This window comes from Sorghum bicolor, chromosome 5, assembly GCF_000003195.3.
Source record: "Sorghum bicolor cultivar BTx623 chromosome 5, Sorghum_bicolor_NCBIv3, whole genome shotgun sequence".
NCBI lineage: Eukaryota > Viridiplantae > Streptophyta > Magnoliopsida > Poales > Poaceae > Sorghum > Sorghum bicolor.
The window spans coordinates 67,468,270-67,493,355 of NC_012874.2; the positions used below are offsets into that span (position 1 = coordinate 67,468,270).

The 25,086-nt window shown below is 44.8% G+C and overlaps 4 protein-coding genes and 1 long non-coding RNA gene across 5 annotated transcripts; 4 read left to right on the top strand and 1 right to left on the bottom strand.

Moving 5' to 3' along the window:
* LOC110435831 lies at window positions 2,217–3,031 on the top strand. The gene is made up of 3 exons (XR_002453684.1): window positions 2,217–2,373; window positions 2,443–2,656; window positions 2,732–3,031. It is a non-coding gene; the product is annotated as an uncharacterized LOC110435831 (long non-coding RNA).
* Window positions 3,211–11,218, top strand: LOC8079111 (probable tocopherol O-methyltransferase, chloroplastic). The gene is made up of 6 exons (XM_002449830.2): window positions 3,211–3,545; window positions 9,641–9,810; window positions 9,975–10,079; window positions 10,262–10,465; window positions 10,699–10,801; window positions 10,923–11,218. The coding sequence occupies exons 1-6, from the start codon at window positions 3,326–3,328 to the stop codon at window positions 11,030–11,032; spliced, it is 912 nt and encodes a 303-aa protein (XP_002449875.1). The 5' UTR covers window positions 3,211–3,325; the 3' UTR covers window positions 11,033–11,218.
* Window positions 12,738–13,964, bottom strand: LOC8068307 (BTB/POZ and MATH domain-containing protein 2). Its single transcript, XM_021461868.1, has 2 exons — window positions 13,617–13,964; window positions 12,738–13,522 (listed from the first exon to the last, which is right to left on the bottom strand). The coding sequence occupies exons 1-2, from the start codon at window positions 13,930–13,932 to the stop codon at window positions 12,858–12,860; spliced, it is 981 nt and encodes a 326-aa protein (XP_021317543.1). The 5' UTR covers window positions 13,933–13,964; the 3' UTR covers window positions 12,738–12,857.
* LOC8079112 (BTB/POZ and MATH domain-containing protein 1) lies at window positions 14,910–16,876 on the top strand. The gene is made up of 2 exons (XM_021462159.1): window positions 14,910–15,980; window positions 16,808–16,876. The coding sequence occupies exons 1-2, from the start codon at window positions 14,910–14,912 to the stop codon at window positions 16,874–16,876; spliced, it is 1,140 nt and encodes a 379-aa protein (XP_021317834.1).
* On the top strand, window positions 19,419–20,693 carry LOC8068308 (protein bangles and beads). Its single transcript, XM_002449832.1, has one exon. The coding sequence runs from the start codon at window positions 19,419–19,421 to the stop codon at window positions 20,691–20,693; it is 1,275 nt and encodes a 424-aa protein (XP_002449877.1).

A 25,086-nucleotide genomic window follows, 5' to 3' on the forward strand; every position in this document is an offset into this window, starting at 1 on the left:
GGTGATCTTACGCCTGTACTCCCGTGCGCCGCGCACAGCGTCGAGCCGCAACAGCATTCTCATCAGCTGCTCCGCGACGGCGGCGCGGGCCCTAGGGTCCGTGACTAGGGTTTCCACCTCACACATCTGGACTTGTTCCGCTTCTTGCTGCACCTCGTGCACCGCCCGCACCGACTTCCTTGTCAGAAACCCCCGCGCCGCCGCCTGCATCCTCACCGCGGCCTCCTCCGCCGACATCACCTGCACAACGCCGACATCATCTGCGCGTGATCCCGCCTTCCGCGCCGCCTTCGTCTCCCGCTCCGGTTCCGAGTCGGGCCCGTGGACTGGGATCGAGAACGCCGCCTTCGTCTCCCTCGCCGGCCTGGGCGCAGGTTTCGTGGGTGCCGAGCTGCGGGTGGGCGCGGGCTGCTGCTGGTAGTACGCCTCGTAGGGGCTGGTGGTGTAGTACGTCTCGTAGGGGGCGGCGGTGTAGTAGGTCTCGTAGCCGTCGTAGGGATCGTAGCCGCCGAAAAAGCCGTAGGGGTCGTAGCCGCCGGAAAACCGCCGACGCCGAGACGCCATCGTTGTGTTGGCTCGATCTTATCTGGTGGTGTCTGTGTTTGGACTTTGGAAGATGCGTTGTGAATTTGTGCCCGTGTTTATATGAGTATATATTGAGGGCTCGTCTGGAATCTGGGATCCTTGTGGGATTGTGGATATACTTCTAGTCGATCTAGTACTTCATAAAAAACGTGGACAGCTTTCCCTCCAACTAAATTAAACATAGTGCGTCTGTGCCTCTCAGGAGTCCAGATTAATAATCGTGTGCACGCTTGCTCTACCAGCCCAACCACCACCGTCCGCACAGCACCAAGACTCCGACAAGTGCTAGTTTGAGTCGGTAAAAAAGAAAAATCATAGTGTGCACATGACACCAAGTTACTCGTGTGTATATGTCTCTATAGGTCCAACCACCACCTGTGCACAGCAAGATTGGACTCCGAAACGAGTTCACATCGAGTTCTAGGTAGTAGGACATAGATATGTTCTAAAAGCCATTGGGCCACTGCGGTCGTGGGAAACTCATCCGTTTATTTACAAGGTGCATGCAAATCAAGATCTCCAGACCTTTTGCTCGTTTGTAGGGTTCAAGATGAAAAAACTATAAACAAGTATAATAAACAACAAATGAATAGTAAAAATCAATCTCAAAAAAACTATAAACAAGTATAATAAACAACAAATAGAATATGTGGTCATACTTAATATATATACTACAGTAGTGACATTTTAGTAATATATTAAAAAATATGGATTCCTTTGAACATTTTTCGTATGGTAAGATCTACAGTATCTTAATATACGTATATAAACATACTCAACTGATAAACAAGTATGAATACATACATAATGTGGTTTATTGAAGCTTGAAGTAATTACTCTCGAGAGTACTTAAAATGCACCATATATATATATATATATATATATATATATATATATATATATATATATATATATATATATATATATATATATATATGTTTGTATCGATGAAATGCAAAACTTAAATTTTCTGTCTCTTTGCCGAGGGCCCTAGGTGGAGGCCCTCGACAAAGAATTTTTTGGAAAAAAAATCTGCACAATTTCTTTGTCGAGGACCCGTAGACGGCCCTTGGCAAAGACATCGTCCAAGGGAATGACACTGTCACTATTACTTTTCTTTGTAGGCTTTGTTGAGTGCCCGGTAAAGGGTCCTTAGTAAAGACCCTCTTTACTGATTCAAAATTCTAGAACTCTTTGCCGAGGGCTGCCCTCAGCAAAGCCATTGCTAAGAGTTTATGGGCCTTTGCCGAGGACTTCGGACAAGCCCTGGGCAAAGAGAAGCCACGTCCTGGTTGCCGAAACCTAGCAAACTTTTGGTTTGGTAGGGAGAAACTCGTGTAATTGATTCATCTACTTTGGGCGCTCCACGTACCTAAAGCGCCGCCGCTCGATCTACCACTTTCATGTCGTCATCGCCATTCGTCAATCACCGCCATGTTTGTCAGTGGCAATGGCGGTAGAGCTTGGACAATTCCATGTCGATCGTCCTCCTCCTCCACTGCTGCCACGGCCGGCAGCAGCACGTCCATGGTCTCTGCAGAGAAAGTGACAGGGTGGCACGTGTTTATGGTGCAATGGTAGTACTCCCATTACAAGGTCACCACCGGCATTGGCGCCATGTGAAGGTACTTTGATTTTTTTAAGATTTTCAGTATTTTTTTATTAATTGGCGCCATGTGAAGCTAGAGCCTCGGAATAAAAAAATCGATCTGCTCCTACGTGGACCTGGGCGTCACCATTATTTTCGGGCGAAGCTGCAATTGAATTGGACCACGTGCGGTTTGTGAGGTCCATATATACTCCATAATAAGGTTTGTTTGAGCCTGCACGGCCTGATTGATTTTTCGAAAACGGCAGCCCGTCGGTGTCGTTTGTCTCCACTGTGTAGTGATGTTTCCAAGAGTAGACGACTGTCGTGCTCGCTCATCAGCCACACCTCGCTCTCGCTGGATTTGTATTTTTTGTTTTTTCCATCAATGCGACACTGTGACCTGTGGCCGGATGTGGAAATGTCACCTGCATCTATTGAATACTCCTCCCGTACTCAAAAATAAAGTCATTTTGAATAACGGTACGGTCATAAAAGTATAACTTTAACTTTTTATTTTTTTAAAAAAATATTTATTCAGCCAAAGGTTCTTTTCAGGAGAACCTACTGGCTCTGCCAATGGGCAAGGCTGCAGCGGTGTGATGTTCAACGAGACCAGCTGATCCTTGCAGGGCAGCATCTAGAGACTCAGCCTTGCATTTTTTTGCTTTCAATGGATGGTTGTCAAATAGGTCTATTGGTCTTCTTTAGTCAAAAAAACTTTATTTTGTCCTTTTTTGTGGGTCGCTGTAAGATGTTTCTTTTACAGCTCGTGTGTTGGCCTATGGGCCGAACCTTGTAATAATTGAAGCCGGGTATGAACTATCCTTTATCTAAAAAAAAATTATCGAAAAGTGACATACAGATATTTTTATAATAATAATTTTTCAAGACAGGTATATTTATATAATTTTTATATTTATAAACTCAACGACTTAAAAGTTATTAATCAATGTTCGAATCAAGTCTTGTCTAAAATGATTTTATTTTTTTTAGTACAAAGAGAGTACAGTATATATGTACACACCATGCGTCCAATCCCCTCCCCAGTCCACACGTACACTTGCGTACGTACGCTCCGCTGCTAGTCCCTTAATTAGCTTCACTGGAGGCCTGCGTCCAGCCAGCCAGCCGCTCCCGACGACGACACCGATGATGGCCTCCGCGGCGGTGCCGGCGGCCACAGGAGGCCTGAAGGAGGACATCGCGGGGCTATACGACGAGTCGTCGGGGGTGTGGGAACGCATCTGCGGCGAGCACCTGCACCACGGCTTCTACGAACCGGCCGGCGACGCCACGGCGGTGCGGCCCGACGTCCGCCGCGCCCAGATCCGCACCATCGACGAGGCGCTCGCATTCGCCGCCGTCCCAGGTGCGTCCACAGTGCACACCGGCAAAAGCACTACCCGGTTGGTTGAAACGACGACCTAGTAATGAACGGCCCAGCTACCATCATTCTTTCTTGTCTTTTTTTTTCTGAAATACTTATTCTATTTTAAATTATAATGTATTTTGATTTTTTTTAGTTTGTCTATTTCGCTATATATCTAGATGCATAATAAAATAAATATATTAAAAAATAAGATGATTTATAATTTGGAACGAAGAAAGTAGCAAATAAAAGATGAGAACGATTTGCTTTTGCTAGCTTGCTTTCTTTGTAAGTGTACTCCCTCCGTACATATAAAATAAGTCGTTTTGAATAAGGTTTTGGTCAAACATTGAGAATATAAATCACAAATAACTTTTAAGTTGTTGAGTTTGAAAATATAAAAACTATATGAATAGATTTATCTTTAAAAATACTTTCATAAAAATATATGTATACCACTTTTTGATAAATATTTTTATAAAAATAAGAAGTTAAAGTTAGACTTTGGAGACCGTGTGATTGTCCAAACGACTTGTTTTATAGGTATGGAGGGAGTACTAGTTTTGCATGCATGCTTTCTTGTGTTTTTAGGCACCGTTTGGTTTGCCCTATTAAAGTTTACCACCCATTACATCGAATGTTTGGACACATATATGCATAGAGTACTAATAAATATAAACTATATATTTACAAAACTAAAAACACAACTGAAGAGTAATTTGAGAGATGAATCTTTTAAACCTAATTAGTTCATGATTGGATAATAATTTTTGAATAAGACAAAACTATAGATGTACATTTGGCCCGTTAAATTTGACCCGGTCCGTGGCACGGCCCGGTCCGGTGCTTGCGGGCTACGGGCGGCTCGGCCCGTTGCCGGACCGGGCCATGGGCCGCACCCTCGGCCCGCAGCACGGTGGTGGCCCGGCCCGGTCGGCCCGTGGCCCAACATGGCCCGCTCATTTTTTCCTATATGTTGTGATTTTGTGCTTTTTCTCTTTGATATAACTTGTGAATTGAGATATGTTTTACTTGAAACAATGAAATTGTATGCTGCTTCTTTCATATGCTGTGATTTGTGAAAAAATTGACCTTTGTTAAAAAAAACTGGTAAATTAAGACATGAGATGCTTGTCGGGCTGTGGGCCGGCCCGACCGGGCTGAACGGGCGGCACGGCCCGGGAAAATGGCCCACGGGCCACACCCTTGGCCCGCAGCACGGTGGTGGCCCGGCCCGGTCCGTTGTACATCTATAGACAAAACTGCTACAGTACATATTAAACTGTAACACCCCAAACCAAACACGCTCTTCTATCACCATGAGCGGCGGCCAGCGCGCCTCTACGTGGGCACCACTTTGTGGTGACTTCTTCGTGCCCCTGCGGACATTGCTTATTTCATTTTTTTTTACTAAAAAAGGAGAAAAGCGTACTCTTAAAGTCTCATACACATATTTTAAGGGATTATTTTGGCAGGTTTCTCCTAAGAGGCTCGACTCGAAGAGCTTGGTGCGATTCTCGGAGGAGCCAGATCTAGAAGTTCTACTAAACAGGCCCTAAATAAGATTATGTGATTGTCATTGGAGAAATTAGCATCATTGAAAATGTTGGTTTAGAGTTAGTAACTTGCTCATACTATATATTGACGGTGCCCTGCCCTTAGTTTCCTGTTTGCAGCCTGGATCTTTAAAAATATAAGTACCACATCCTACCGCAACAAGGTTTTATAATAGAAATCCAGCATAGTAATGTCTAGGTAATGGAGCAATTTGAGGAGCCTCTTTATATCCTTGGTAATTCATAGTTGATAGGAATAGAGATTTGGTAGAGAAAAACTCTTCAATAGCTTCTTTAATTATACTTTTAGTTATAGTCATCTTTATTCTAATTTCTCCTAAGCCAATGACCAAAGATGAAGAGCGGCGTTGGCACAAGAAGTGACTTTTATTCAAACCGTTTTTCAAGTGATAATATGATGAATAACTTTAAGAGAGACTATTCAAAGTACTCTTTTTTATAGAAAAAATAATCATAATTAGGGGTATTTGGTTCACTTAGCAGCTCCTAAATTTAGTCTCATTTAGTCAATTTTTATTCAAATAAAAATGGGACTAAATGGCCTTTAGTTCTCTCTAGTCACTTTTTTTGGAGTGACAAACCATTGAGGAGCAACTAAAGTTTAGGAGGGCAAACTAAATAGGGCTTTGGTAGGGATGAATCGAGTAGAAATCGAGATAACAAAAACTACAAATACTAACTTACAAGTAAGAGCATCTCCAGGAGTTTGGTATAATTTACTTGCGAAACTAATCAATTTAGCAAATTAACAAAAAAAATAACAACCTTAATTTTTGTTCTTCTCTAATAGTCTCCTATAATAACTTTCTAAAAGTTATGGTAGGGCCTATATATATTTAATTATTTTTTGGTTTATTATGTTGTTCATAAAAAAAATTTAAAAGAAAATTACATCTTCTATCGGCACCGCACTGATGCAAGCATTAGTTGTGTATGGCCAACATGGAGTGCCTAGCTATCAGCCGTCCAACTAATGCAAGAGATGAGCATATGTGAAGATAGCATGACATGCACATATGAAAGAAGCATGTCATGCTTTCGATCCAAAGATCATAAACACCTGGAGCGATAACGTTGACCTATAGGGTGGCGGTAATAATGGAGGCTGGTACAACATACAAGTGGCGTCCGGACCAGAGGGCTGCGTGAGAAGTACCGTGAAAACAAGTCCAAGGAAGAGAGATAGAGAGTTCTCTCAACTTTGGAAATTTATGAGTTTAGAAAAATATTTGATAATTTTCTATTTTTTACCAAATTATAGAGGAGTGTTTTTTTCCTTTTGCTAAAATATTAAAATAGAAAGTTATTTTACCAAATTTCTAAAGATGCTCTAAGTTACAACTGACAGCACCCATCCACACACGCAAAATGTATGGTGACCTCGGAATATGGGGATCCGAGCATGGCATTCCCTTGTACTCCTTATGCAGGTGGGCAACGAGGTACACCGGGAAACGGAGGGTGACGCCACCGGCATGTAGGTCAGGTGTCACGTCGTCCCTGCCCAGCTGCGCTCATAGCACATCGGATTCGGCAAGTCGGCACATTGAGTGCTGAGACGATAAATATCACATGTTTTGTCGGCGTCCCCTAGCTATCCTAGCACATACAAAACCACCACATCCTTCCCCATCCACCAGACTTGCCACGGCATCATCATGGAGAAAACAAATTGTTGTTTGTGCTGCATGGCCGCATGGGTTTACATTGTCACATATAGGTTTCCAAAAAAATCTGCTATTTCCGAATTATCAGTGGATTCCAGTAGAATTAGTATATATATCAACAAAAACTATCATCGATCTGAATTTGGCCGGCCAATTGGACTGCCGATAAAATCCAGTGTACGTACTCGGCCGTCGTAGCCACCCCTGAATGCATTGCATGTCCTGCACGGGCTTCGGGGAGTAGTCACAGGGGCGGCGAAATCCGCATGTGTGCCCTACGAGTAAGCCTACACGAAGCTCGTTAGTCCGTTTAGCTCATAGCTATAGCTCGGCTGAGCTCGGCTTGGCTTGTTATTATAACGAGCCGAGCCGAGCCAAGATTTTAGCTCGTTAACTATAACGAGCCAACTCGAGCCAGCTCATGAGCCGCTCGCCACCTAAAGGAGCTACAATTTTAAAGAAAAACTTATCATAACTTATATTAGTTTTATATTACTTTATGTCTTATACTTTACAAATGATTGATATATTAGCTCATATAAATATTTTGTTTGACTTAAGACTATTGGATATATTATTTTTGTATTATTACTATTTTTAAGTTGTAGATATTTTGTGTACTTTTCAATAAGTACATAAATCTTATTGGAGGCGGGCATGGGCAACCGCCTCCAATCAATGGTCACCGTTAAATTAGTGCGAAAAAACAAAAAAAATGGAAAAGCCCATAGCACAGACCTAATGGGCCTAGACCTAGGCCTTGCGCCGCCTCCATTGCGTGCCGCCGCCACCGGGGGAGGGCACCCTACCCTATGACTGCCACGATCGAAGTTTCTCGATCCACCTTGTGCGCATCCCCTAACATCGGATCTGGTTGCTGCACCTTCGCCGGAGCAGGGCCACCACACCTCTACCTCACACCACAACACACCTCCATAGATCTCGCTGCATGTGCCCTCTCCTATCACATCTCAGGGGTGGTAGAGGGGGAGTAAGCCACCGCCGCCGCAAGGAGGAGCGTGCACCAGATCCGTGTCTTGGGAGGGAGAGGGAGCCCACCGTGATGAAGAAGAAGAGGAGCATGCGCTGGATCCGAGGTCCCCAGGCGTGCCATCGCTGGATCCCATACTGTGTCATGGTAGATCCGCCACTTGGGAGGGAGCTAGGGAGCCCGCCGTGGTGGAGAGGAGGAGCACACGCTGGATCCGGCCTCCTCGGCCACGGCACCGCCGGATCCCGGAGGGGTCGAAGAGGAGCTCTAGCTACCGCCGTTGCAAAGAAGATGGTGCATGACCACCGTGACCATGCCCTATGCTGCCAGGAGAGTGGAGGGAAGGCCGAAGGGAGAGAGTGTGGAGGGAGGGCCAGAGGGAGAAAGAATTGAATGGATGCAGGGAGAGAGCGATGACATCTAAGAGAGAGCGATGGCGCATCTGAGGCAAAGAGAGAGCCGCATTTTTGAAGGGAGAGAGAGAGAGTGGAGGGGAACCCAAACCTTAACTCGCCCTATATATATATATATACGAAGGGTGTGATATTGGGCCGAGGTATGGGTTGTTTGTGCCAATATTTTTGGAGATAGGTCATATAGCATGACCGCCTTCAAAATTGCATTTATGGAGGTGGACACCTTAAGACGGCCGCCTCCAAAATAGAATATTTTTGGAGACGGTTGCCTTAAAATACTCGTCTCCGGAAATCGATTTTAGAAGACGGGAAAAAGTGAGTGACTACATAAATAAAAAATGCGCACCTCTATTAGTCCATCAGGATTTTAGGAGACGGTTAAATTATGTGACCATCTTCATTAGTTAAAGAGCACCGTCTTGCAAAATTATTTGTGTAGTAGCATTTATACCTGACTCGTTAAGATAAAGAGTCAAGCCAAGCTAGCTCGCCAAAACGAGCCGAGCCAGCTCGCCTCGTTATCCAGCCGAGAGTGCCCCGGGGGTTGACTTAGCGGATACGACCATCTCTGCGTCGGTACTCTAATATCTCTTTCTATCTCGATAAAACAATCATATTGGATTTTTGCAAAACAAAAACAATCGTATTGAAGATAACTATGTGTTTATGATCCAGTCGCAGTTCTTCCGTTTTTAGTTAGTCGTCACTATTTCCATCGTCTCCCCTCTAACAATGGAGAGTACTTCCTCTACATTCCAAACTATAAGACATTCATAGAATGAAGAGTCAAAGCATTTCAAATTTGATCAAAATTATAGAGAGAATTATAAAGATTTTTGTCATCAAATAGATATACTATGAAAATATAATTAATGAAGAATCTAAAGATACGTAGTTAGTATAATAAATATTATTATCTTATCTATAACTCTTATAAAGCTAAACCTCACTCATGAATTCTCTCTTCATACAAGGTGTCCACATCATTCCCCACTAAGTGATCCACTAAATATTTTATCTCTCCATGCATTATGTCCACATCATTCTCCACTAAGTCCATGTCATTCCATATTAATTATAAAAAATAACCATGTCATCTATATCATGTGAAATACTTTAAATCTTTAATATATTCATATACAAGTCATGTACATACATTATTTGTTTCATCACCAATTAATTCCTCTATAATATAACCAAATATTAGTTTTTGTTTTATTAGCTTAGCAATTTTTTACTAGATCTAATACAATAAAATACATGCAAGTCAAATTCATATGTGTACATACATAATAGACTAAATACCGCATAATAGTGCTATGTATATAATGATTTATTTTTAAGAAAATCTCGTAGCAACGCGCGGGGAATTCACCTAGTTATATAAATTTGGTTGACATCGTTCGCCAACTTTGACTAGATTTCATGCTTATTTTCTGTGCAGATGATCTAGAGAAGAGGCCCAAAACAATAGTCGACGTAGGATGTGGCATTGGAGGCAGCTCAAGGTACTTGGCCAGAAAATACGGAGCACAATGTACGGGCATCACGTTGAGCCCTGTTCAAGCTGAGAGAGGAAATGCTCTTACTGCCGCCCAGGGCTTGTCAGACCAGGTGCCCAAAACTTCCGCTGCCTTAATTAATCGTGATTAATGTACTATTATTTATCAATCATTCATAGTAACTGCGGCTAAGGAGAGACTTTGTCAATATCAGTCGTCTCTTCCACACACCTGCTTTTCAGTTTTCATCGGAGATCAGTAACGATGCTGATGCAGGTTTCCCTCCAAGTTGCTGATGCTCTAGAACAACCCTTTCCTGATGGAATGTTTGATCTTGTATGGTCCATGGAGAGTGGTGAGCACATGCCGGATAAAAGAAAGGTAACCTGTTTTTTCTTGTGTTTTGCTTGAACTACTCTTAACCTTCCAGAAAATGCACCAAAATTTCCTTACTCGTTGCAGTGAAACTGCATAATGTTTGAACTCTTACCTTGATTGTGTATTAGTTTTAGTGCGCTAACTGCATAATGTGTGAACTCTTACCTTAATTACTTGTGTATCAGTTTGTTAGTGAGCTAGCGCGTGTCGCAGCTCCTGGAGGGACAATAATCATCGTGACATGCTGCCATAGGAACCTCAATCCGTCTGAAACTTCCCTGAAACCCGATGAACAGAGACTCCTAAAGAGGATATCTGATGCATACTGTCTTGCCGACTGGTTCCTACCTTCAGACTATGTCAGCATTGCTAAGTCACTGTCTCTCGAGGTAAAACAAAAAAAAGAAAAGCTGTTTCTGATGTCTGATCTGAATAATTCTGAATGAATACGAAAGACCTTGCTATGCTTACCTTGCATTTGCAAATACGTCTTGATCAATATCTTGATGATAAGATTGAATGCTTCATCTACCTACTAGGGGACCACGCCAATTTGGAAATTTGTTTGCATGATGTTATTTCATAGAAAACAAATCTATTTTGTTGTTGCATGTTGTGTCAGGATATCAGGACAGCTGACTGGTCGGAGAACGTGGTCCCGTTTTGGCCCGCTGTGATAAAACTGTCATTGTCATGGAAGGGCCTGACCTCTGCGTTAACATGTGGTATGTATCTGACACTTACTCGTCTTATCTTCAATAGCTCTTTTTGCAGAACATGGACTGCACCAAACAAATGTTAGACGGGACAGGATTGTTATCATTCATCATTGTTGCCTCTGTTAAGGATGGAAGACGATCAATGGGGCGATGGGGATACTACTGCTGATCCAAGGCTACAGGAAGGGGCTCATCAAATTCACAGTCATCACCTGCCGCAAGCCTGGACCACCATAGGAGGGTGGTTACTGTCGCTGCGCCTCTGCTCAATTCAGTAACCATTCCTGGCTTGCTGAAACCACGCCCTGTAGTAGCTGTCTACTTATCGGTGTAATAAGAGAAGAGACAGGTCAAGGAAAAGGCTTCTGTCAAAAAATTTCTATCACTGGTCCAGAATCCAGATATTATTTCAATTTGCATGTACTTGCCAAAGTGCCATCACCCAATGGGGCTCCTGCCAACAAACTAAGACGATAACAGATGTGTCACCGTTTTTTAGTGGCTGGAAAAAAGAACTCCATATAATGACCCTTCACAGGTAAACTAAAAGTGCTCACTCAGGGGTGATCCCATCGGGGCAAACGCATCAAGCACCAGTATATATAGGCCAGCTAGAACACTCTCAATTGTCATCGAGATGAAGGAAGAACAAAATTATGGGTAGTAGACTGATATGAGAACTGCTCCGATACTCCTAATTTCAAAAATTATACACAGATATGATCTCAAAGCAACACATCTAATTAATTAAAAAAATCTTAATTAATTTCCAACTGGGTCACGTATGGGCTAGCCCGCCCGTCTGAACCCAGCACAAACCTTGGACCACAATCATGTCTCCGGTACGTACCCGATGCCCCAGTCCCTTTTGTTCAGTCCTCAATCCATTTCCTCGCAGCCGCCGGCGCTCTCTAAGGGCACTCACAATGCAAGACTATATCACAGAGTCCAAGATACTTAATTACATATTATTTATGGTATTTTGCTGATGTGGCAGCATATTTATTGAAGAAAGAAGTAGAAAAAATAAGACTCCAAGTCTTATTTAGACTCTAAGTCCACATTGTTCGAGGTAATAAATAACTTTAGACTCTATGATAAAGTCTGCATTGTGAGTGCCCTAAACAATCGCATTAATCAAAGAATACTGTAGAACCTCATAATTATTCTCTCCGCACATCTGCAACGTTCGAGAAATTAAGATCCGAACAAAGAGGATGAAGGGAGGTAGATTGGATTGGATTTTGCTTTGCTTTGACGCAGTCCTTGTGCAGCGAGGACGTCTATGGAGCACCGCCGCTGATTGCCTGCGCACGAAAACGGAAGGTGCCGAAATAGAGCGGAGAGTATCGATGAGAGATGAGTATAGACTGCAATTGAGCTGGACATGAGCTAGGACGGGCCGAGCCCAGATAAGACAGTGGAAAATAATTGCAAAAATATTTAATTAATTAGATTAGATGAGTTGTTTTAAGATGTGTACAATTTTAAAAAGAGGAGTACTGGAGCAGTTCTCGACTGATATTTGGTTATTGGGCAACCCTCAATACCCTATATGGTATACAAGTGGGAATAATAACGTTTCTAACGATTGTTTTTTATACATAGCAAAGACCTAGACCATGCTAGATCCCACTGATTATACTTGCTCTTAGATAATATACTGGATCGATCTGGAACTAGAATGCTTTAATGTGACCAGAGATATATAATACGGCTTCCAACGTTGTCGTCTACATAGCCAATCTCTGCTACTTCAACCAAGGCATCTAAACTATTTAAGCCCCACAATCATTTTTTAATTTGAAAGAACTAGTTAACAGGCCGACTTTTTTAATTAATAATTAAGCATAACTGCAAAATCATGCAAAATGTGCAAGCAGAGCACACTGTAGACTTAACTTAAGGTTAACACTCGGTGCGTCTTGTGGTGATCCATGGATTACCTAGAAACCGCTTTGTACTTAACTTTGTACCTCCTCTTAATAATGAAACACATGGCGTTGGACATGATCAAAAAAAAAAAGAGATTTTACGAGCAGTTCTACTCGCAGCCTGACAATCATGCAGCTTCAAGCTCTTGGACAAGAGAGGGACAAGTGCTAGCCAAATACTGAAAGTCTTCCCCTGAGACAAGCTCCTTGTAATTGGCCGAGGACTTCATGACCTTGAAGCACGCCTCCTTGAGCTGATGGCAACCGTGCCGCTCCGCGAGAACCAGCGTGGTCACCACTGCACTCCTGTCGACAAAGGTGCGTAAAAGGTACTCGCAGATCGATTTTAGCCTCTGGATGCCGTACCGGTCAGCTGCCACGAGCAGATGCTGAGCCATCGCCGTCATGTCGCCGCCGTCGATGTCCGGCAACGAGTCGGTGTAGATGAAGTGGAGCAGGGCCTTGAACACGCTGGGCTCGATGCCATGGATGCTCACACGACCCGCCACCTGCTCCTTGTGTGGTCCGCCGAAGAACTCGGCCATGAACACCGGCGACCGCGCGGCGAGCACGTTCTTGTGCGCGCGGAACGACTCGCCGCCGACGTCCAGCGTCACGTCCGCCCCGTCCCCGCCGGCGAGGAGGTCGCCGAGTTGCCGGCGCAGGTCCAGCGGCGGCGCCGCAGCTGCTGACAGGACTGTCACGTCGCACCTTATGCAGAACTCGTCGTCTTTCACGTAGCACGACTCGAACTCCTTCCTCTCCATGAACCGTGCGTCGCAGCATGACTGGCCTATTCTCGAGAAGGTCCAGACACCACAAGAGACGGTGAGAGATGGCACTGGACCTCCGGCGGCGACGTCGAGCAGGCTGAACGTAGTTCGTACCTTGACGGCATCTCTTCCGGTGCCGGCACGACGATCTTCGAGACGGAGGGCGAAAGAGATGCAGTCGGCGGTGTCCTCGGTGAGACCGTCGATCGGGGAAGTAGGCGATGCACCAGGTGTGGCCTCCGACGACGAACGGGCATGATTTCATGCGCCTGGCGACGCCGAGACCATTGATTTTGGAGTAGCGCTCCACCTTGAGCACGTGCCACCCGGTCGCTATCTCGGTGAGCATGGTCGTCGACGCTCTGCCATCATCGTCGTCGTCGTCGTCGTTGCGGAGCATGGTACGACGACGGCGAGACCACGACGACATTGCCACTAACGTGTACGTGTAGTATACATATATATACTACTGCAATGTGATGCACAAATTAAAAGCCACGGAGGAGCGCCCGGGAACGTTTTTATATACGGATTATATTGGACGAGTGTGCGGGTCGTGTTCATATTCCTTCTGCCGAATAGGACACATCACGTATTATCTGGGCTTGCATACACGGCCGTGTTTTGCCGCGACAATTTACCGTACCCTTTCTATATATTTTACTAGGGGTGTAAATATGTTAAACAGTAATATCCATGCATATGTAATCTTTAATTTCACCTCAGTTGATCTCTCTGTAAAATCTCCACTTATCCTCTTGTTTGCTCATCACCAGTAGCAAAATCTGCTGATATTATACTGACCTTGTTTGCTCACCCGTAGTTACAATTCCAATCTAATTCTCCCCTAGCCTCAACAGCCAATTACCCAAAGCAGTACTCCAAGTCAGCATCGATTGTGTGAGCATATATGTATATATCGAGATCATGTGAGCAAATATCTGGATGTTGTATATGCTTTGCACATTTAATTTGTTATAAATGTATGTTCCAAATGTTTCATCTATTTCGGATATATATATGTTATAACTTATAAGTATTTAATGTCGTTCGAGAGGTTACAGGGCACGGTGAGTTGTGGGTGCACGGATGGGGGCAGGGCGCACGTGCAGGTCCATGCGACCGAGGGGGGTGGCTGTCTGCTCGAAAACCCGGTTGCTTCTTACAAGCCCTACAACTGTCTGATCCTAATTCCTAGTGCCCTTGGAATGGACGTCCGGACGCCAGCAAGTGCGAAAAGATGAACACAATTATATTTGACTAAGGTACGACCACAATGGAATCCTACTCGATGTCCAAACTCCAAACAGGTAGAGGAATACGAATACGACTCGCAGACTCTGTGCAATCCGATCCATATACGTACGTAAATTGCCTGCCCGTCCGGCTGTCTAGATTCCTACTGTGATGCGTGTTATCGCTGCAGTACACTACCACATGGCCGGCCAGCTGCAACCGGCCGTCGGGCACGCCGGAACGTCGACCTCCTGGCATCAGCTGGTGTCCACCACCGACAGTGACACCTACGGCAGCTCGTCGACGCTGTCGGCCGAGACGACGACTGGTTCCTACGTGTTCACGGTCGCAGACTACTCCAGAGACAAGGAACTCCACGCCGCCGGTAGTGCCCTCCCGTCAAACACGTTCACCGCCGGAGGGTACTCCTGGCGCATCACGTACTCCCATGACACTGACGATTGGATACGCTTCTCGCTCTGTCTTGAACCACCCGTCGCCGGCGGCGGCGCTGGCACCGGCGGCGGCCGGGATCTCGGCGATGCCGCCATCATGGTCCGAACCAGGTACATCTTGCTTGACAAGGCCGGGCTGCCGCTGCCGTCTTCGATAAGAAAAGACAGTGAACGTGCCTTGTCAACCATGCGATCCATGCGCGCCACGCAGTTCATGAGGAGGAAGAGATTCGAGTCCTACTATCTGAAGGACAATAGATTCAGCGTGAGGTGCGATGTCACGCTGGTCAGAAGGACGATGTGCGGCAGGGAGACGGGAGCCATGCCGCCGCCGGACATGCGCAGGCACCTCGGCGAGCTCCTCGCCGGCGGGGTTGGGGCGGACGTGGTGCTCGAGGTGGGCGCCGAGGCGTTTCGCGCGCACAGGAGCATCCTCGCCGCGCGGTCGCCGGTGTTCAAGGCGGAGCTGTTAGGCGGACCGACTGATGACAAGGATGCGCCGCCGCCAACGACTTCGACGACGAGCCGTCGTCTGAGGATCCATGACATTGAGCCGAGCGTGTTCAGGGCAGTGCTGCACTTCATCTATACCGACTCGTTGCCGCCTGAGATCGGCGCCGGCGACGAGATGGTGATGGCTCAGCAGCTGCTCGTGGCGGCACAGAGGTATAAACTGGAGGGGCTAAAATGGATATGCGAGGATGTTATCAGCACTTTATGTCATCGGAGAGCTGCAAATGAAAGCAGTTGTCCTTGTCTTCTTTACCAGCTGCATGCATATGCAAAGGTTGGCCTTTTAATTTGTGAGCTATTGAGAACATGGACTTATGATGCATGGCCGATAGTGAAAAGACTTCTCCTTCTTTTTTTTTCTTCATTCACATTATTCCATGGTATTTGTCTTGCGTTACTAAGAGCCCGTCAAGGTTAATCGACTATATGGGTAATACATGTATCTGATGGTATGTTTACTAGACGATACTCAGCTACTCCAGGCACTGCCGGCTCGCGGAGTCGCAGGCTCGCAGCCCTTGTTCACCAAAAACTCAGCTACTCCGGGTGTCCTCACCATGGTTGAAGAAGACTACAACGAGCTTGGTTCTCGTCTACTGGGCACCAACGTACCGCCGGAGTAAACTAATTGCCCGGCTCGGAGGTCCGGCGCGGTCTCTCAGGGGCACTAGCTAGTGTCGGCAGTTGTGGTGGGAGTGCGGCGCTGCCGTTGAGGTCAGGGCCAGCGCGACTGTGAGGCGAGAAGATAAGGTTTGGTTGGGTGTTAAAGTTTAATAGAAATAGATACTAGCAAAAATACTCGTGTGTTGCAGCAACGGAAAAAAGAAAAATTAATTCTAACAACCATAATAACATCATAAATTGTCAAATAAGTTTTTATTATCTATACCTAAAGAAGTCTGTCCTCCAAAATCTTTGTCCACTCCGTCTCCGGATTGCTTCAGTGGAAGAGAAAAAAAGAATAAAAACTTTTTTAAGGTTCCCAATGTAAAATTTCCTAACACATAACAATACAAATTATAGTATATTGAGAATAAAGAAAGTACAGGAGCCTAAGTGCAAAACTCCAAATTCCTGTCCGCTCTGGGCGTGGCTCTGCAGCGCCCCGCGGAGTATCGGCAGCGCCCGGCCGTCGCGGTGGCCGCGGAAGGGGACTGGGAGGAGCGCTAGAGAGGCTGGGGTCAGCGCCGCTCCAACTTGACCTTCTCCACAGCGTCGTCGGCCGTCGGCACGAGCCACTCCGAGGACTCCAGCACGGTCATGCGGCCGGCGGCGAGCAAGGAGGGAAGCTCCAATATTGCAAATTATGAAAAAGAAAATATTATGGGGAAAATCAAATATGCAACATTAAGCAGACATTGTGGAACTCAGCACATTCACTAAGCTCAAAAATTTACGGAAACTGGAGTCAGGAGCAAAATGGTGAGAAAGGCAAGGCTTTACCCCTTCTCATCACATAGTTAGGATAACTTTGCAAATGCCAGCCTGTATCCAAGAAAGACTCAATCATGTTTGTTTTCTTTACTCTGGTTTGCTTCAATTTGCATAGTCTACCTCCAAAAGGTTAGACCTTTTGAAATAATTCTCCAAAGTGACAGCAAAAAATTACCGGCGAGGAAAGCCCAGAAGAATCAGACAAAAGTAGCTTTTTTCATTGTTGAATAATGAGAACGCAACTTCTCACTGAAACTGTATCCAATATTACAAAATGAAGCTGAAGTATCGAACCAAAAAAAACAAATAACCCCAAGAACAGCTCCCCCACCAAAAGCATCTACCTGCAAAGAATCTTGAATTTGAACCCAAAAAGAAAGACTAATGATTTCGAATTCCACTGACGTCGGAGCAAGCACCCACCTAGATGCTCTTGATGACCGTTTACTGGGTTGGGCCGGGGCTTAGGGTTTAGGGTTTAGGGTTTAGGGTTTAGATGCTCTTGATGACCGTTTACCAGTCGTTGCCCTGCCGTCTTCTTTGCCGAGCACTAGACGGAGGCTCTAGGCGAAGACATCATTTTGCCGAGAGCTACCATAGGACCCTCGGCGAAGGAGCTCTTCGCCGAGAGCTGGATGAGGACAATAATAACAAACTATTAAATGATTTTATATTAGCAACTTAAACTATTTCCAAATGCATTTATGTTTTTTCATCGTGTTCAAAATAATTCTCGCATATGTCAATTCTTTTGTCGCAGATCGAGTATGGCCATGACATCGAGCCTCTTTCCTTCTGCACACGTAGACTGTATATTTGAAGTTGAGGCACTCATTTGGAAACCTTGGGCGCCATCCAAATGCAAATTCTTTAGCTGGCTTGCGATTCAGAATCGAGTTTGGACCGCAGATAGATTGGAAGCTCGGAGATGGCCAAACCAAGGAACTTGCACTCTATGTCGACTCCATGCGGAGTCAGGCCTGCACCTGTTCAGGGACTGCAGGTTCACGAAGCGCCTGTGGAAGGAAATCTCCACATGGACGCAAAACTCCTACCTGCACCCAAGTGCATGGCCGCCAAGCAACACGACTGAGGAATGGTGAACGGCGATATCAAATGCGCCAAGTACAAGTAGGAAAGGTCTACGTTCACTCATTATTCTAGTATGCTGGGAGATCTAGAAGGAGAGGAATGCGAGAGTGTTTGAGCACAGAGAGTCCGCCAATTTTGTGGTACTTCAGAGAATCAAAGATGAGGCGAGGTTGTGGATCTTGGCAGGAGCAAAGCACCTCTCTTCTTGCATCCAACGACATCACCATCGTTGTGTACCCTAGTTTTTTTGAGCTTTCTTTTTCTTGCTTTGCTTTGCTTACTTGTCGTCTCTTTCTTCTAGCTGTGTACAGAGCCCAGTTGGCTGGGGTTGTATAGTGCCTGTCTGGGCGATCCCTTCTTTTTAATACAGCAGGCAGCTCTCCTGCCGGTTCGTTTCAAAAAAAAAAATTAAGCTTTTAAAACCGACTTTGAAGGAGAATCATATACAGTTTATATATATATATGCTCTTAGACTTTTTAGGATTTTTATTTCGCGCGCAATGGCACCTTATGTACACTCTCTAGTTGAAAGGAACCTAATAAATTTTGAATTATAAATTCTAGATTCGATTTTGATTTTATATAGATTGTATGTTTCAGTGAATTTGTGCATTGTTCGTGAAAACACAAAAAGCTAATAATATATTTTTTATTGGGAAGTCGAATATTCTATGTAAATTTTGAGATTGATTTTTACTATTCTTTTGTTGTTTATTATACTTGTTTACAGTTTTTTCATCGTAAACCCGGGCTACAAACGAGCAAAAGGTCCGGTGATCTTGATTTGTATGCACCTTATAAATATACGGATGAGTTTAGTGGGCCAGTGGCTTTTCCAGAACATGTCTCTGTCTCGATGTGAACTCATCTCGGACCCGACATTATACACACCAGTAACCTGGTGGCATGCGCACACCATAATTTTTCTTTTTTACCGACTCGAACTTGAACTCGTTTGGGAGTCACAATTAACATGGACTCCTGAGAGGCACGCATACGATGTTTGGTTTCTGAAAGCTGTATTTTTAAGAAGTACTAGATCGACTAGAAGTATATCCACAATCCCACAAGGATCCAGATTGCAGACGCGCCCTCAATATATACTCATATAAACACGGGCACAAATTCACAACGCATCTCCAAAGTCCAAACACAGACACCACCAGATAAGATCGAGCCAAGAACAATGGCGTCTCGGCGGTTTTCCGGCGGCTACGACCCCTACGGCTTTTTCGGCGGCTACGATCCCTACGACGGCTACAAGACGTACTACACCGCCGCCCCCTACCAGACGTACTACACCACCAGCCCCTACGAGGCGTACTACCAGCAGCAGCCCGCGCCCACCCGCAGCTCGGCGCCCACGAAACCTGCGCCCAGGCCGGCGAGGGAGACGAAGACGATCCCAGTCCACGGGCCTGACTCGGAACCGGAGCGGGAGACGAAGGCGGCGGTGCCGGCGGGGTCACGCGCAGATCCGGTGGCGCAGGTGATGTCGGCGGAGGAGGCCGCGGTGAGGATGCAGGCGGCGGCGCGGGGGTTTCTGACAAGGAAGTCGGTGCGGGCGGTGCACGAGGTGCAGCAAGAGGCGGAACAAGTCCAGATGTGTGAGGTGGAAGCCCTAGTCAGGGACCCTAGGGCCCGCGCCGCCGTCGCGGAGCAGCTGATGAGAATGCTGTTGCGGCTCGACGCTGTGCGCGGCGCACGGGAGTACAGGCGTAAGATCACCAAGTGGGTGCTCGCGCTGCAGGATGCCATTGACACGCTCGAGACTAAGCCACCGGCGCCGTCGACGTCTGCGGGGGAGGGGGAGGAGGAGGAGGAGGCAGATGCCAACGCGCCGGAGGCGACGGCGACGGTGACGGCCACCAAGATGGCGGAGGAGAGCGCGGTACCGCCGGAGCTGCTGGACGCTGCGGAGCATGGCACTGAGATGGAGAACATCATCGAGGCGGAGGTCGATGAAGCAATAGCCGGTGGCGAGCCTGATGAAGTGGAAGTAGGAGAAGAACAGGAAAAGGAAGCGGTGCCGGGTGACGCCATTGTTGATCTTGACGAGCTGGCGGATTCGGATGCAGAGGGTGAGTGGGAGATGGTGACAGAGGAAAACGAACACGCCGCACCCGTTGCAGCCACGTCCGACGACCAGGAGCCACCACCGTGCAACGAATTACCGGCGGACCCGTTGGAGACCTCGAGTACTACAAGCGCTGGTGGTGCCGCCTCCGATGGTGTGGACGTGAGGAAGGTGATGGAGATGGTGGTGGCGCTGTGTGAGCAGAGCGCAAAGCAGGGCGCGGTGATCGGCGCGCTGGCTGAGCGTGTTGACATGCTGGAGCGTACCTTGCGACGGATGGAGGAAGCCGAGAGCTGCCGGCGGCGATCCAAGAAGCTGAGCGCAGAGGGCGAATGGAAGGAACAACAGCAAGTTTTACAGCGATTGATGACGCACAGCCGTTAATAGAGATTAAATAGTTTCATAATTTTGCATTGCTTCTAAACTCGGCCTTTACTATTCCAGACACTAGTATAGTAGATAGATTGTTTAAATTTATTTTTTTAATATTATAGTAATGGAGTTCTTCATAGTTCTAGACCTAGTTCATTCCTGAGTGTTGAGACTAATACAGTACTGCTATTTGAGCGATTATGGTGAGAGGTCGCACTACATTATCCTTTTCCACAAGTTCTCGTATAGGATAAAGTCCGACGGAGTATGAGATAACTCAATGACATGCATGATTTTAAATCAGACTTGATTTCTAAAAAAATATCAATATTTATATTTGTAAATATAGATAGATATGTATTTCAAACATAACATTTTAATTTGTAACTAATTTATAAATTATTATTTATAATTTCATAAATATTTGTTTTTTTGGAATATAATTAGTAATATATTGTATTGAACATCATTAACGTGCGTGGCGCTTCGTATCAAATATAGACACATGGATCAAGGTAGGATGAGGTGACTTAAGCTCTAAACAGAGACACGTGCACATGATCTATGATCTATATTAGCTACGGATGTGAGGCACACATGGACGATCAAGTAGGACATGCACATGTGACCTTAAGTGTAGGATGATACTGTATACAAATATTAGATGTGGATTCGGTAGGATGGATGCATCAGATAAGAGTGGAAGATGATCTAAATTACACATGGTCGTATGAGCATGCCTTTATCCTTGATACCACCGGGTAAACGATGACATTTCAGTCTTTTTAGGCGTAGAGAATAATTGGTTGGCGTTATATATCAATAGTAGGTATGCATGCGAATGTTGCTTTTTGTAGAATTTGTTCACCTAGAATCTCTGGAACTCGTGCGTTGCTATGGGTTAAAAAAAAAATCCATGATGCGTTTTTTTATCTAGGCCTTGTTTAGTTCTTAAAAAATTTCGGATTTCGTTACTGTAGCACTTTCGTTTTTATTTGACAAATATTGTCCAATCATAAACTAACTAGGATGAAAAGATTCGTCTCGCGATTTACAAACAAACTGTATAATTAGTTTTTATTTTCGTTTATATTTAATGCTTCATACATGTGCCGTAAGATTCGATGTGACAGGAAATCTTAAAATTTTTTTGGATTTCGGGGTGAACTAAACAAGGCCCTAGAGTAGTGCCGTGCACGTGCGTGGCACCAGAAACTGATGTATCCTGGAATCGGACTCCGCGTCATTGCTGCTGGACATGATTAATTTTATGTCTAGTCATGTCGATTGCAGTGATATACATGTAAACTGCTCATAATTCTAGTTTTACGATTTGATTTGTGGTTTCATTGATGGATCCCATTTCTAAGAGGAGTAGGTTTTTATTAGTGAAAATATTTTATATGTACTAAAAAATAAAAACTTCTGCAGAAAAAATATACCAAAAAAAGACGCAAGAAAAAAACAAAAAGCTAAAGAGTAAAAAGCCAACAAAAACAGACGCAGCACACGGCGGTTCCGTGGCTTAATTTCCCGTCGACGGATGGAGGAAGCCGAGAGAGCTGCCGGCGGTGATCCAAGAAGCTGAGCAGATATAGGGCAAATAAAGGAACAACAGCAAGTTTATAGAGATTAAAATAGTTTCATAATTTTGCATTGCTTCTAATCTCGGCCTTATTTACTATTCCAGACACTAGATTAGTAGATTGTTTAAATTTATTTTTTTATTATTATAGTAATGGAGTTCTTCATAGTTCTAGACCTAGTTTCATTCTTGAGTGTTGAAACTAATTAATACAGTACTGCTATTTGAGCGATTATGGCCAGAGGTCGCAGTACATCCTTTTCTGCAAGTTCTCGTAGGATTTCAAACATAACATTTTGTAACTAGATAACTCAATGAGATAACACACATGATTTTAAATCAGACTCGATTTCTTAAAAAAATATCAATATTTACATTTTTAAATATAATCAGATATGTATTTCAAACATAACATTTTGTAACTAATTTAATAATTATTAATTATAATTTCATAAATAAATAACTTTAGCAAAATAAATAACTTTAGACTCTGTGATAGAGTCTACATTGTGAGTGCCCTTAGAGTCTAAATAAGACTTGGAGTCTTATTTTTTCTACCTCTTTCTTCAATAAATATGCTGCCACATCAGCAAAATACCATAAATAATATATAACTAATTGTCTTGGACTCTATGATAAAGTCTTGCATTGTGACTACCTGAGGAGACTTAAGCTCTAAACAGAGACACGCGCACATGATCTGTATTAGATACGGATGTGAGACACATGGACGACTCGATCAAGTAGGACATGCACATGTGAGCTTCGAGTGTAGGATGATATAAATATTAGACGTGGATTCGGTATATATATATATATATATATATATATTAGGTATGCATGCGAATGTTGCTTTTTGTAGAATTTGTTCACCTAGAATCCCTGGAATGCGTTGATATGGGTTAAAAAAAATCCATGATGTTTTTTTTTTTATCTAGAGTAGTAGCCGTGCGTGGCACCAGAAACTGATGTATCCTGGAATCGGACTCCGCGTCATTGCTGCTGGACATGATTAATTTTATTGTCATGTCGATTGCAGTGATATACATATACAATTTATACATGCATTTATATATTTATATTAGATTCGATAACAAACTGCTCATGATTCTAGTTTTACGATTTGATTTGTAGTTATACTTGCGACGCTGCCTCGGAGGGACCTCCATGCGCCACCCAACTCCGGCCTCGCCAGCTTCCCCACGCCTCCGCTCCTCCAATGTCGGCATCGACACCAGCCTCTTGCCCAGCACCGGCTCTATAATTTTAAGAGCTCTTGGACAAAATAAAAAGACAAGGACTCGTTCAACTAACTTTTATATCAAAATTATTATATATAGTACGGATAATAAAAATTTCTTTGCAATATATGTATAATTCCATAACAATACTTTGTTCTTCTTGTTTTTTTTCTTTTTTGAGTGTCTGACAAATGCTTTTTAGGCAACATCTAATATATTTAGATAACTATATTAAAATATAAATTTATAATGCTAAGCCCTAGCACTATACGAGCATAGCGAATACACAAAACAAATAAGAAAAAAAATTAAAAATACCAATCCATCATGGCTTTGGTGTGATGCTTACTGTGATGGCGTGTATATCGTGTATATCTGATGTTTCCCTACCCTTATGTAGAATAGCACCGGAACGAAGAGTAATCTACTGCTTTGTTTGGTTTGTCTTGGATCTTCAAATGCTTATTATACCAAATAGAAATTATATGTACTAATTACCTATATTGTCCTGGGCCCCCAAGCTCCATGAGCCCCCGGCAGTCGCACTGCCTGCCCCTCCCTTAGAGCCGGCCCTGCTCTTGCCCCGTGGCGGTTTTCTCATCCGGCCTTACCCCTCCAATTGTAGTCGAAACTGTCAACTACTCCTATGCTACATGCATTACAGCTTATCTTGTCAGGAGTTCCCATGTACTATCTATGTTTACATCTTTGGCAACCATCCTAGCTAGTTACTGTCAGGCAAGAGACAAGTCCTATCTTTTGGAGCTAGACATCTTCAGATGCATCAGTAGCCTAGCTTTGGTAGTTGAGGAGCCACTGGAATGCATCAGTAGCCCAGCTTTGGTAGTTGAGGAGCCACTGGAGGATGTTCCAGTCCTGCCCAAAATCAGCGCTGTACCTGAGACAATCAAACAAGTCATGGCGATCTTGATCAGGATTCCTTCTTGATTGAAACCACAGCGAACACATAAGCTAACAAAAACAACAATGAACAGCTTCTGAAAGTTCTGAACATGCACGACAAGGTAATAGAAATAGAGAGTAGAGAAGCCTACTCACCATTTCATGATCCTGGTGGGTGCACTATCCTGCTCTCTAAGTCGATCTCCCTCGGCTCCGTGGAGACAGAACCACAGCTATATATGTCGCTGCCATCGCCGACCAACGTGCGGTCTTGACGGCGAGCATCCAGAGAGGAGGCGCATCTACTCTTGGCTGATCTAGGTTACCTGCTGCTGTTCAATGCGGCCGCGAGCCCTCTGCCGCGGCCGTCGCCACCGACACCGTGACATATCTCGCTCCAAATTTGACCACCCGATTTGTTGACCCAAATGTCTACGGAGCCAAGAGGGAGCCGACTAAATGCGCACGCACGAGCTGCTGAAGGAGATTCGATTCCCGCGGCCGTCTAATGCGGGTCACATCCACACGTTGTGCATCCGGGCAGAAGGCTCATCTTGGATGCAATGAGCCCAAAGTCTACCCAATTTTCTTCCTTCCAGTGCCGTCCGGAAGGGCCTTCCACCACCTGCCATTGCAGAGATCCGACGCCACCTCAGGCCAGTCTCAATGCATGTTT